This window comes from Mercenaria mercenaria, chromosome 2 (genome assembly GCF_021730395.1).
Source record: "Mercenaria mercenaria strain notata chromosome 2, MADL_Memer_1, whole genome shotgun sequence".
NCBI lineage: Eukaryota > Metazoa > Mollusca > Bivalvia > Venerida > Veneridae > Mercenaria > Mercenaria mercenaria.
Genome location: NC_069362.1, coordinates 3,489,550 through 3,504,015, shown reverse-complemented (window position 1 = coordinate 3,504,015; position 14,466 = coordinate 3,489,550). Strand labels below are relative to the sequence as shown.

The 14,466-nt window shown below is 38.9% G+C and overlaps 2 protein-coding genes across 2 annotated transcripts in view; one reads left to right on the top strand and one right to left on the bottom strand.

Annotated features, from left to right (window-relative positions):
- Nucleotides 1–8,796, bottom strand: part of LOC123561917 (uncharacterized) — a 133,346-nt gene extending 124,550 nt beyond the window's left edge. The window contains exons 1-8 of the mRNA XM_053537693.1: nt 8,773–8,796; nt 6,661–6,700; nt 5,728–5,851; nt 5,287–5,477; nt 3,528–3,751; nt 2,289–2,442; nt 913–1,076; nt 260–538 (exon numbers count right to left, since the gene is read on the bottom strand). Coding sequence (XP_053393668.1) covers nt 260–538; nt 913–1,076; nt 2,289–2,442; nt 3,528–3,751; nt 5,287–5,477; nt 5,728–5,851; nt 6,661–6,700; nt 8,773–8,796 — 1,200 coding nt within the window. The remainder of the gene's footprint in view (nt 1–259; nt 539–912; nt 1,077–2,288; nt 2,443–3,527; nt 3,752–5,286; nt 5,478–5,727; nt 5,852–6,660; nt 6,701–8,772) is intronic.
- A 3,897-nt stretch (nt 8,797–12,693) lies between these two features.
- Nucleotides 12,694–14,419, top strand: LOC123561918 (proline-rich protein HaeIII subfamily 1-like). The gene is made up of 2 exons (XM_053537691.1): nt 12,694–12,890; nt 13,213–14,419. The coding sequence occupies exons 1-2, from the start codon at nt 12,694–12,696 to the stop codon at nt 14,417–14,419; spliced, it is 1,404 nt and encodes a 467-aa protein (XP_053393666.1).
- The last annotated feature ends 47 nt before the right edge of the window (nt 14,420–14,466 follow it).

The window sequence follows — 14,466 nt, the reverse complement described above, 5'->3', positions numbered from 1 at the left end:
TGTGGAATGAAAATTAAGTGCTGTCCCCAAGGGTTGAAAAAAACCTTACCTTACACAGGCAGACATTTAAGATTATTCTTCTTGCCTATTGTTAATATATTTGCAACAAATTCAAAGAAACCGTAAATCAAAATTTACTCATACACTATGACCTCATAATATGACCTCTTTATACAAAAAACATCCTCCTACCCAGATAACATTGTCTTTCATACTAAGTAGGCAAGAAATTTATGTCTATTACTGTCAGTGGGTTTACCTGGTAAAATGTATGTCCTGCCACACTGATTACCACTGATATTTCTGCTACTAAATCAAAGCTTCCAAAATATGCTTTATTTGTGGAGTTTTCAGTCAAGTGTCCGGTAGCACGATCCACACAGTGCCTCTTTGCTATGCTATATATAGCACCTGCTCCACAGCGATGTTTCCAGTGCTCTCCGATTGGCTGATGATAGCACGTATCATTTGTTGAGATGCATGAATACGACTTCTGACAAAATACCTCCCCAAGATTGGAGCAAAATGGCCTGTATACCTGTAACATAAATCAAACGAATCTCCAAAATTCTTGATCAAGATTTTTTTGTGTGCAACATCAGTAATTCAGTGTCATATGCAATTGTCAGAACTTTAGAGGCCTGGGAGTATTTAATATGAGATATTTACAGGTGGAAACTCCCTACTAACAGTATAGTAAATTATACTCAGTTTATAAATAAAGGTCTTTCAACATGATAATGCACATGCTTTTAAACACCAGCAATAGATTTTTAGTAGTGTATTATTACTCCATACTTATTAATTCTGTTTAGATTCTAAGGGTCTGAATTATGATACATCATATGCAACAAAATCATACAGAAATGTGATTCAACATCTCTTTTGAATAAACAAACATGTAATATATACCTGTACAGTGATTGTTCCAGCAACGTCTGCAGTATAGGAGAAACCAACTACGGTTCCGTTCTGTCTGAACTCGGCCCTAGACACCAGGTACAATAAGGAAGTTCCTGGGTGAATTTCTCCCGACACAAAACCAGAGGACTGTCCAGCAGTGTAACTCTGACAATCTGTCAAAACAAAAAAGATAATATACATGTAATAGGATATTCTTTTCACTAAAATGGTTTAATCTACATGTGCATTATTGTAGATAGGCGTGAATACCAAATTCTTAACTGTACACATGCATGACAATACAATTTCTGTTTGCTCAGTGTAAATTTTAAAACAAGTTTAGTTTCTGAAGGGAAATTACAATATATCAGAAGTCTATACATAGAACTCCTTTTATTCAAATTTTCCAAATTGTGCCAATTTCAAGGAAATTCACAGATTTTTACTAAATCTAGTAACATATAAAGGTAAGTGAGAAAACAGAGCTCAAAATTTTCAATAAAGTGTTTAGCTGCCTGTACTCAGACATAGCATTGTTTCGGGTAATAACTACATCTTAGGATTTTAAATAATGTATTTCATAAAATACAAGTTCAAAATATTCTGTTTCTTGGATAGAAAGAACTTTCCGATTTCTGACAACACTGTGAACTCTTTCTTATTCATGGGGGAGACTTATTTTTTGTGGACTTTCTGGTTTGTGTCACTCCTGGAAACCATTTTATTTTATCTTTAAAATTTGAAATCCATGAATTCATGTCCCCAATGAATCTACTTTTTGGCAAAATCACAAAAAAAAATCTACTTAAGAAATTAAATGATTTCACAGTATTTCACAGTATATTGTGCCATTTCTATTTTATAGCCAAAACTGTTTATTATTTTCGTACTATTACGCACAAATATTATTTTTTTTGGGGGGTGGGGGGGGGGGTCTGGTTTAAGATTGTACCGACACAATTATATGTCATGTGGTTCCTTTCCAGCTTTTGATGGTGGAGGAAGACCCAAGGTGCCCAACCGAACATTGTTGAAGGCATGAGCATGCAGGTTGCTAGAACCAATGACCTTCCATAAGCCAGGTGGATGGAATGCTCACAGAATTCTCCACCTCCAGCCAGGCTGCAAAGCCACAGTAATGAAGGACAAACAACATGAAGTCAGCAAGTCTTACCCATTCCTCCATCTAGGATCTGTTATTACTTTTATCTTTTTGTAGATCAATTGTAAGTATATAGCTAGGTGATAAAACTGCTACTCTGAAGATTTTTAAGATTAAAAGACTAAATGCAAAATACAAAGCAGACAGCATTATATTGCCACCATCAGGAAGAGATTTAATTGTAAACAGAATCTTGATCAAACTAGGGCTAGAAAACAATCACCTGGTGTTCTGAGTGGTAACAATGTTCCATCCCCTAAGTCAGCCTGGATATTGATACTGGTTCCCTGCGCTATTGTAACATAGCAGTCAAACCTCGCTCCACTCAACACTACTGAAGGACATTCCAATGTGACGCTCTTGATACGGGTCTGAGCCTTTTAATGGAAATCAAATATAGTATAACATATCATTAAGTGTTTAGAGAATGTTCTGGCAACTTGGAAGTTAGCTGCTGTAGACTAGATAATTTCTGTGTAGATTTTATTTAGTAAATTTGGTTAGCAGCCCTTTTCCAGTTGTTAAGTATTTGCAAAACACATTTAGGTGTTTCAGGATGTGATGTAGATTTATATTCAGAAATTTTGAATATATAAGCAGCATTATTTGCAAATACATGTATTAACAAAACAAAAACCATCTTGAATATTACACGATCTACAGTACCTGTAATACAGGACCATGATTATCATAATGTTTTCTAGAAATCTAATCAGTGTTATTTTTTGTTGGAATTTAGGTCACAACAAAATGGTCACTTTACAATGAAGCAAGACCTACAGTGACCCAATACCATTTCATCTGGCAATGGCTTGCATCTATGTGGAACCACTTAACTTCTATAGGCTAGCTGGATTTTCTAGCCCTTATAGTATGTACACAGAGCACTAAGTGGACTGAAGAGTAAAACCCAATTTTGGTTTTATATCAATGTTTATCAGCCTGCTCTCAGTCTAATGTTGATGTGGGAAACATTTAATTTGCAATCCAAAATCACATAACGTTTAGTTGACTGGTTAAAACTGAAAGATGCTAAATCTTTTAAAAGGCAATATGAACTAAAGAAAGAGAGAGATTTAGGCTGTAAAAGACCTGGACCTTGATTACAGATACTGTATGATCTCTTTTAAGGTAGTTCTGCACATTCTGATTATAAACCTTTCTACAATGTAGAATTTGATTAAAAGCGGATTTTTTCAAACTTTGGAGTATACTAAGGAAATGCAGTAATTCAACAAAAAAAAGAAAGGTCATTTGCTTGATATTGTGATAGACTACCAAATTTGAAAAACTTGGAACTCTTGCAAATTTTTATAATAAGGAGTCAATGGGAAAAATCACAGTTTTTAAGACTTTTTGCAAACATTTTTACCAAGTACATTTTGATGAAGTTTTTTTCATTTGGTAATGCACATAAATTTTGGTATGGTATGGTACAGTCTCTCTATAACTATCAACTTACTTGTATAATAGCACCAGCTTGGTATGTGACATTCAAGCTGCCAGAAGCATGGGCCTTGATCACAGATATACCAGCTCTCTGTACACTATGCTGTAGAGTTGTGCCTGATGGGGGCAGGGTAAACTGACTGTCACTGTCGTCTGTTAAACTGCCAGATATTGTGACCACTTCCCCTCCAGTTACATTAAAGGTGAAAGTAGTACTGTTGTATGTCTCTACGATTCCTACAATATAAATAAATTAGTATGAACTCATTTAATTTCATGGCTATGACATGCTGTTGTTTGGTCTTAACCTTTACCCTACTAAATTTCTGAAACGAACTGGTCCATCATTCAACCTGTGCAGTAAACAACCAGTTACTGTAACTTAGTTAACCTGGATTTTGTATGGTCAGGCCAGACAGCTTTGATGCTGATTTCTGTTACCTTAGTACATATACTAACCTCAATTTTGTATGTACAAGACAGAATACTCTGATGTTCAAAGCTTAGTATAACCAGTTAAACCTCTACCTTGTATGGACAACGCAGAAAACTACGAGGTTGATACCTGTTGGCTTAGTACAAATAAATTCTATCTGGATCTTATATAAACAGGCCAGAAAGCTGTGAGGCTGATAAAAATTAGCTTAGTATATATTTTAACCTAGATATTATATGGATAGGCCAAATATTTGTGAGGTAAATACCTGTTATACTAACCTGGACCTTGCATACTTTTAGAGACCAGATAACTGTGGAGCTGATATCCACAAGCTTAGTAAATATACAAATCTGGATCTTGTACAGAGGCCAGGTAAATGTGAAACTAATATTCTTGTATGGAGAGGCCAAAAATCTGTGAGGCTGATATATCCTTAGCTAATACACATACAAACCTGGATCTTGTATGTGAAGCCAAAAATCTGTATGAGGCCTGAATATCTTAGCTTAATACACATACAAACGGATCTTGTATGGAGGCCAGGATGCTGACTTAGATAACTAGTCTTGTATGGAGGCCAAAAATCTGTGAGGCTGATTTCCTTTAGCTTAATACACATACAAACCTGGATCTTGTATGGAGAAATGGAGGGCCAACCATGAGAGCGATACTGTGAGGCTGATATCCATTAGCTTAATACACATACAAACCTGGATCTTGTATGGAGGCCAAAAATCTGTGAGGCTGATTTCCTTTAGCTTAATACACATACAAACCTGGATCTTGTATGGAGAGGCCAAAAATCTGTGAGGCTGATATCCATTAGCTTAATACACATACAAACCTGGATCTTGTATGGAGGCCAAAATCTGTGAGGCTGATTTCTTTAGCTTAATACACATGACTAAAGCCTTATACCTACAAACCTGGATCTTGTATGGAGAGGCCAAAAAATCTGTGAGGCTGATATCCATTAGCTTAATACACATACAAACCTGGATCTTGTATGGAGGCCAAAAATCTGTGAGGCTGATTTCCTTTAGCTTAATACACATACAAACCTGGATCTTGTATGGAGAGGCCAAAAATCTGTGAGGCTGATATCCATTAGCTTAATACACATACAAACCTGGATCTTGTATGGAGAGGCTGGAAATCTGTGAGGCTGATATCCATTAGCTTAATACACATACAAACCTGGATCTTGTATGGAGAGGCCAAAAATCTGTGAGGCTGATTTCCTTTAGCTTAATACACATACAAACCTGGATCTTGTATGGAGAGGCCAAAAATCTGTGAGGCTGATTTCCTTTAGCTTAATACACATACAAACCTGGATCTTGTATGGAGAGGCCAGATAACTGTGAGACTGATAACTGATGAACATTCATGTAAGCACTGTCTGACCCACAGTTTTCTGTTGGTTGACCTGTACAAGGCAGATCACATAGTCCCTCAGACACTGGAGCTTCAGTCAGCATGTTACCACAGAAACACAAGTCTCCAGATGTTAATCCTGCATAACTGAAAACAAAACAGTTATTCTTTGAACATACACACAGTATTTTTTACAATTTTGAAATATCAACAAATCAAGGGCATTAAGTTAAATGCCAGTAAAATTAAAAGAGTTTTTTTATTGTTCAAATTCCAGAAAGGTAGCCGTTAGAACATAATTGGTGGTATGTTATTTTTCTAGTTTTAACCATGATTATTCAACAATACAGCTGCTTTTGTGTTGACTAACTGACATTGAAATAATGACAAAACACACCTATATGCAAGTGAAGCACACTGAGTATTACACAAGTTGATGCCTGTGTTGTTAGTGTAGTAGTTACCAGGGTTAGCAGCTAGCTGACGAGATTCTGGAGTCTCAGGGTAACAACCTTGGTATACTGAAATAGAAATTACTTTTCCAAAACAATATCATTCTGATCTAATCAATGCTGCTGCATCTCTGATGCATGCTTTGAAAATGAAAACATGTTTTTAGATTTTTACCAACTGCGACACCGTTATAAACCTTAAGCCTGCTGGCACCAAGTGATTATGCCTTCACGGCCAGTAAAGATCAGCCTGCACATGGTCTGCACTGTTCGCTATTCAGTTTTTCATTATACAGATGGACTTGCTCTGAGCAGTCACTTGTCTTAACCAACCTGATTGCATTGCTCCTTTGACTGGGGCTTTATATGGAGACATCATTAAAGGTGGTCTAGTGGTAACGCGCTTGATTGTCAATCCAGAGGTCTGAGATGCTCTCGAGTGCCTCCCACCTAACTAAGAGGACTGTACTGGTTCTTCCCAGGAAAAAATGGCTTTGCGTGTTTTGGTGCTAATATTAGACTGACCATGTTAAAGTACCAGACTGTCTATTTGCAAAGAGCAGCAGTACTAGACAATCTTATCAAAAGGATTCCCTTTGTTGGCTTATCACTCTGTCCCTCTGCAATTGCTCGTTTTACTAAGATGATTCAACCGTGGTGTGTTTAACTGTATTAAGTGCCTTTGAACGTGTTAATCATGAAAAGGGTGCTATATAAATCTGGTATTATAATGATAATAATAATAATAATAAAATAATCATTACATAAATATATAATAATTCACTGAACGGTATACTCTTTTGAGTGAACTTTAACTTTTAAGTACCAAGTCATATTTATAAATAGCTTTACAAGAAGTAAACATATTATCAACATACCTGCATTACACCCGCAGAATAATTCCACAAGGAAAAAATGCTGAAATACAAAATAAACAGAAATTCATACATTGTTTACTGGTTATGATGAGTTTTAAGTCACAAAGTTAAACATCTACTTTCCATTTTTTGTTATTAAGAACAACTCCAGGGGCTTTTCCTGGTATTATCATTAGAAATGGGCGGGATCTTTGGTAGAGCCACCTACCTTCCGAAAGACTGCAGGATAGCTACTTTATATGCTGACCCAAGCAAGGCTCATACCAACAGGTAAGGGCAAGTGACCTTAACCACTTGGTCATGTAAGTCTCTCATAATTTATGCACAAAATAATCAACAGCTACACTACAGTGAGTTTCCAAGGGCAGATAATTACTTTTTCAATACTGGTGACCTATGACTCTGATTGCATATTTTTGTTTTATTAATGATTGTTCTTCAATATCCAAAGTTTAAGAAATCTGTTCTTGGTAAATATTTTCGCCCATCTCATATACAGAAACTGTTGCGAACGCCTTTAAACTGATGCATACAGGTACTCTGCAGCTGGATATATAATCTACGCTAATTTTGTTAACTACTCACTTCGATTTAAATAACCTGCAACTTTCTATTTAAGGAAGTTCTGCACGTTTGGATCGAAATTATTTCTACAATGTAGAATTTGATTAAACTCTGATTTTTCAAAACTTCAGAATATACCTAGAAAATTAAGCAAATAAAAAAGATAGGGTCGTGTGCTTGATTTTTTGCTGGACCGATTTGAAAAATAGGGACCTCACGAAATATTTCATAATGGGAGTCTATGGGAAAATCATAATTTTCATAACATTTTCGCGAATAGAAAATTTTCTACTATGTAGATTTTGATGAAACTTCTCACAGTTGTAAATAAAGTCATGGCCTATAATTTGATGAAATAAATTGTATAGGTCCGTGTGCTAATTTTTGAGATCTTTGATGATGATTAAAGTAAACCGGGCATTTCGCGCTAATTTTAAGACATTATTTTGAATTATTTAACATGTGATATGTTTTAATATCATATTTTGACTTTAGAAATATGGCAACAGTGCCATTGTAATAAATTTACTCGCAGGTTGCGATTAATTCATAAAATGATTTTCATTTCCGTACGCCGAATCCGGTCTTTATTCTACGTTTTCCGGAAAAATGACGTTACGCCAACACTTCTGGTTTATCAAATGTGCAGAACTACATTAAACGCTTCTTTAAAACGTTAAGAATTTGCCAATTATATGTGTATTTTTAATAACAATTAGCAAATTTCTGAATATTTTAAAGAAGCATTTAAATTGAAAATTGAGGGTTATTTGCCAACTATATTTGTTAAGAAGTTCAAATATCAGTGAAATTGGATCTGGTAGTCAACATGGTGGCTATACCTCCTATCACAAAGTTCATGCACTGGAAAGAAGAGACATGCCATTATTCTCAAACAAGAAACAAATTAATATCTAAAAAGACATTGAATGGCATTGTAATCTAGCAACTAATGCAGGGAATAATAGCTTTAGTTGTATCTTAATTTCTATCAATATCTCATGTTTTATTTAATTTCCAGCTTTAATATTCGAAAATAAAACAAAACAAACCCCTATGAAATCATTTTATTTTGTGGTCATAAAATTTTGCAGTTTTGGCAAAAATGGCTATTTTATGAGGACTAGAAATCATGGATTTCAAATTTGAAAGGTACCGTTTGTTCACTGGGATTAAATCTTGTGAGCTGGCCCAACCACAATATCTGATATCCACGAAAATATGTCTGCCATGAGTATTTATGATTTCAAAGTATAAATTGAAATAAAATGACACAACTAAAAAGGTCAGATGGGACAGGTGGACAGACAGACAGACAAGGTGGCAACTATATACCCTCACCCCTTTCCGGGAAGCATAAAGCTAAAATTAAAATGGAAGCCAGTCACTAATTCAGCTATAATAATAGACTGAAATTACAAATAGCATACCATTACAGAAAAAATGAACAGATACATAAAATAATATTAATATATTTGTTTTACTTATTTCAAAATAATCTTAACAGTTATGAATTCTCAGCTAGGTCTAATAAAAAGCAACACTTACCAAGAGGAAAATATTTCTACTCATCTTTCTCGAAATTTTCTCCTATATAAAAAATTTGTCAACTACATGCTTGGATCTCTGTCTGTGAGGACGCATTCAGGTGAACTAAGATATTTAACTTTTGAAAATTATCAATAATTAAATTTGGTCCATTAAACTACTTAAAATGACCAGTGCCCAGTTCTCATATTCATTCGAATTTACTTACCCGCAAAAACAAACAAAAAATACTAGGCAAATTCAACAAAGGGAGTTTTGCTAATGAATTTCCTATTTACTTTTTTAACAGATCTAAATGGAAGAAATTATCTGCCAGTTTCATAACTAAAATTCAATTCAATCAATATCTTTTGTAATAAATGAAGGAGTATTGCACCAGTAAGGAAAATTTAACAGCAAAATACAAAAATGTACTGAAACCATTTATCAGCAGCAAAAATACTTAAAACACAATAGACATATCTTTAGATTACTACAGAATACAAATGATTAAAAAGTATTTTATCATAAAAAAGTTCTGAGAAATATATCATGTATGGCTTAAACCACTGCCTAAAATATAAAGCTGAAACAAACTAATCCACAATGGAAATTGTTACTGTGGATAACATTTCTGTTCTTATTTTTTTCATTCAACTGACTTCTTTAAATTACTGCCTCTGTACAGTATTTCCAAACCACTTTGAAAGTGATCTAGTGGTAGAGCTCTCACTTTAAATGATGGAGGTCATGGGTTCCATCCCTAGCCACATCTTACCAAAGAAATGAACAAGAGCTGTCACAGGAGACAGCGTGCTCGACTATTTCGATGCTGGATAGTGAAACTGGGCACATCTGAGGAAACTGGAGCTGTCACTGGAGTGTTTATTAACTCCAATGGTGAATGAAGATATTGCACAATAGCCTGAGTCTGTGTCAAAAATATTAAGTAATAAGAGAGGTACAGATAAAGTGTATCAAAACACTATATAAGTATAGCCTAAGCAAAAAGGGGGCATAATTAATAAAATATTGGTGCAAGAGTTATGCATCTTGTGTCATATGATGTGGGTGATAATGTGGAACAACTACTTCAAGTTTGAATCAAATGCATTTCATAATAACCGAGAGATAGTGAAAATGCATCAAAACTAACCTTTAATCCTAAGTAAAAGGGGGCATAATTCATGAAAAATTGGTGCCAGAGTTATGCACCTTGTGTTAAATGGTGTGGGTGATGATGTTGAACAACTATTTTAAGTTTGAATCATATCCATTCTGTAATAACAGTGATAGAGTGAAAGTGCATCAAAACTTTAACCTGAAATTCTAAGTAAAAAGGGGGAATAATTCATGAAAAATTGGTGCCAGAGTTATGCACCTTGTGTCAAATGAGGTAGGTGATGATGTTGAACAACTATTTAAAGTCTGAATCAAATCCATTCAGTAATAACAGTGATAGAGCGAAAGTGCATCAAAACTTTAACCTGAAATTCTAAGTAAAAAGGGGGAATAGTTCATGAAAAATTTGTGCCAGAGTTATTCATCTTGTGTCATATGATGTGGGTGATGATGTTGAACAATTATTTTAAGTTTGAATCAAATCTATTCAGTAATAACAGAGATAGGGTGAAAGTGCATCAAAGCTTTAACCTTAAAAACTAAGTGGGAAGGGGAGATAAATCATGAAATATTGGTGCCAGAGTTATGCACCTTGTGTTAAATGGTGTGGGTGGTGATGTTGAACAACTACTTTAGGTTTGAATCAAATCCATTCTGTAATAACAGTGATAGAGTGAAAGTGCATCAAAACTTTATCCTGAACTTCTAAGTAAAAAGGGGGAATAATTCATGTAAATTGGTGCCAGAGTTATGCACCTTGTGTCAAATGATGTGGGAGATGATGTTGAACAACTATTTTAAGTCTGAATCAAATCCATTCAGTAATAACAGTGATAGAGTGGAAGTGCATCAAAATTTAACCTGAAATTCTAAGTAAAAAGGGGGAATAATTCATGAAAAATTGGTGCCAGAGTTATGCACCTTGTGTCATATGGCATCGGTGATGATGCTGAACAACTATTTTAGTTTGAATCAAATCCATCTAGTAATAACAGAGATAGAGTGAAAGTGCATTAAACCTTTAACCTGAAATTCTAAGTAAAAAGGGGGAATAATTCATGAAAAATTTGTGCCAGAGTTATTCATCTTGTGTCATATGATGTGGGTGATGATGTTGAACAATTATTTTAAGTTTGAATCAAATCCATTCAGTAATAACAGAGATAGAGTGAAAGTGCATCAAAACTTTAACGCTAAAAACTAAGTGGAAAGGGGAGATAAATCATGAAATATTGGTGCCAGAGTTATGGCCCTTATGCCAGATGATGTGAGTGGTGATGAGGAATAACTATTTCAAGTTTGAATCAAATCCATCAAGTAATTACAGAGATAAGTTGAAAAAAGCGGAAGTGTAAAAAAACTTTAACCAAGGTGGGGACGCGGAAAGATGCTGACGCCGGCTCGAGTAGGATAGCTCTCCTTAAACTTCGTATAGTCGAGCTAAAAATGGTACTGGCAGCTTCTTCGCTTGGTGCTCAGCATTAAGAGAAATAGTTCTTGGTTCTTGGAATGCACAGCCTAGAGTCAGTATAATGTGGCTGGATGGGGGATCATGTCGTGTCTATGGCATGATTTTCCAGTGAGGCAGCACTATGTGGCTGGGCATTGTGCTTACTGCTATATGTGTATGAAAAAATGCTAAACACAAACCCACACACACAAGAGTCCCAGTGAACACACTGAGACATAGTGAGTCATTGAGAGTCACAGAATCATGGAGTTACAGATAGCCACAGAAACACAGTGAGTCACTGAGAGCCACAGAGTCAAAGATAGCCATAGACAGCTACAGACAGATATAGAGAGCAGCAGAGTGCCACAGACAGCCATAGTAAGCCTGAGTTTCACAGTGAGCCAGAGGGTCACAGACAGCAAGATAGCCATAGGCAGCCACAGAAAGTCCAAGAGAGCAACATACAGCCAAGCAAACACAGGGAGTCACAAACAGACAGTCACAGAGAGCCACATACAGACAGCCACATAAGCCATAGAGTAAAACAGAAAACCACAGAAAGCTACAGAGAGCAACAGACAGTCACAGAGAGCCAAAGACAACCACAGAAAGTTAAAGAGAGCCACAGACAACCACAGAAAGCTACAGAGAGCAACAGACAGTCACAGAGAGCCACAGACAACCACATAAAATTACAGAGAGGAACAGACAACCACAGACAGCCATAAACAGCCACACACAACCACAGGCAGCCACAGACAACCACAGAAAGCTACACTGAGTAATAACAGAAAGCCATAAAGAACCACATACAGCCACAGAAAACACCAGACAGCCATACAGAGTCACAGACAGCTACAGAAAGTCAAAGAGAGCAACAAACAATCAGTGAGAGCAACAGACGGCTGCCACATAGGGCCACAGACAATCAGAGAGAGCAACAGAAGCCACCACATAGGGCCACAGACAATCAGAGGGGGCAACAGAAGCCACCAAATAGGGCCACAGACAATCAGAGATAGCAACAGACAGCCACCACATAGGGCCACAGACAATCAGAGAGAGCAACAGAAGCCACCACATAGGGCCACAGACAATCAGAGAGAGGAACAGAAGCCACCACATAGGGCCACAGACAATCAGAGAGAGCAACAGAAGCCACCACATAGGGCCACAGACAATCAGAGAGAGTAACAGAAGCCACCACATAGGGCCACAGACAATCAGAGAGAGAGCAACAGACAGCCACCACATAGGGCCACAGACAATCAGAGAGAGCAACAGAAGCCACCACATAGGGCCACATTCAATCAGAGAGAGCAACAGAAGCCACCACATAGGGCCACAGAAATCAGAGAGAGGAACAGATGCCACCACATAGGGCCACAGACAACCAGAGAGAGCAACAGAACCACCACATAGGGCCACAGACAGCCAGAGAGAGCAACAGACAGCCACCACATAGGGCCACAGACAATCAGAGAGAGCAACAGAAGCCACCACATAGGGCCACAAACAGCCAGAGGGGGCAACAGAAGCCACCACATAGGGCCACAGACAGCCAGTGGGGGCAACAGAAGCCACCACATAGGGCCACAGACAGACAATCAGAGAGAGCAACAGAAGCCACCACATAGGGCCAGACAGCCAGTGGGGGCAACAGAAGCCACCACATAGGGCCACAGACAGCCAGAGGGGGCAACAGAAGCCACCACATAGGGCCACAGACAGCCAGAGGGGGCAACAGACAACCACAGTGAGACAAAGAGAATCACAGTGAGCAACAAACAGTCACAAAAAACAATGTCTCGAATTACTGCAACAAGAGATGTAAATAACACTTTATCCTGGAAAGGCATATAACTGGAGGATATTTTCATACTAAGCCACAGACAATCAGAGAGAGCAACAGACAGCCACCACATAGGGCCACAGACAGCCAGAGAGAGCAACAGAAGCCACCACATAGGGCCACATACAATCAGAGAGAGCAACAGAAGCCACCACATAGGGCCACAGACAACCAGAGTGAGCAACAGAAGCATCCACATAGGGCCACAGACAGCCAGAGGGGGCAACAGAAGCCACCACATAGGGTCACAGACAGCCAGTTGGGGCAACAGAAGCCACCACATAGGGCCACAGACAGCCAGAGAGGGCAACAGAAGCAGCCACATAGGGCCACAGACAGCCAGAGGGGGCAACAGAAGCCACCACATAGGGCCACAGACAGCCAGAGAGGGCAACAGAAGCCACCACATAGGGCCACAGACAGCCAGAGAGAGCAACAGAAGCCACCACATAGGGCCACAGCCAGCCAGTGGGGGCAACAGAAGCCACCACATAGGGCCACAGACAGACAATCAGAGAGAGCAACAGAGGCCACCACATAGGGCCACAGACAGCCAGTGGGGGCAACAGAAGCCACCACATAGGGCCACAGACAGCCAGAGAGGGCAACAGAAGCCACCACATAGGGCCACAGACAGCCAGAGGGAGCAACAGAAGCCACCACATAGGGCCGCAGACAGCCAGAGGGGGCAACAGAAGCCGCCACATAGGGCCACAGACAGCCAGAGGGGGCAACAGAAGCCACCACATAGGGCCACAGACAGCCAGAGAGGGCAAAAGAAGCCACCACATAGGGCCACAGACAGCCCGAGAGGGCAACAGAAGCCACCACATAGGGCCACAGACAGCCAGAGGGGGCAACAGAAGCCACCACATAGGGCCACAGACAGCCAGAGGGGGCAACAGAAGCCACCACATAGGGCCACAGACAGCCAGAGGGGGCAACAGAAGCCACCACATAGGGTCACAGACAGCCAGAGAGTGCAACAGAAGCCACCACATAGGGCCACAGACAGCCAGAGGGGGCAACAGAAGCCGCCACATAGGGCCACAGACAGCCAGAGGGGGCAACAGAAGCCACCACATAGGGCCACAGACAGCCAGAGAGGGCAACAGAAGCCACCACATAGGGCCACAGACAGCCAGAGGGGGCAACAGAAGCCACCACATAGGGCCACAGACAGCCAGAGAGGGCAACAGAAGCCACCGACAGCCAGAGGGGGCAACAGACAACCACAGTGAGACAAAGAGAATCACAGTGAGCAACAAACAGCCACAAACAGTCACAG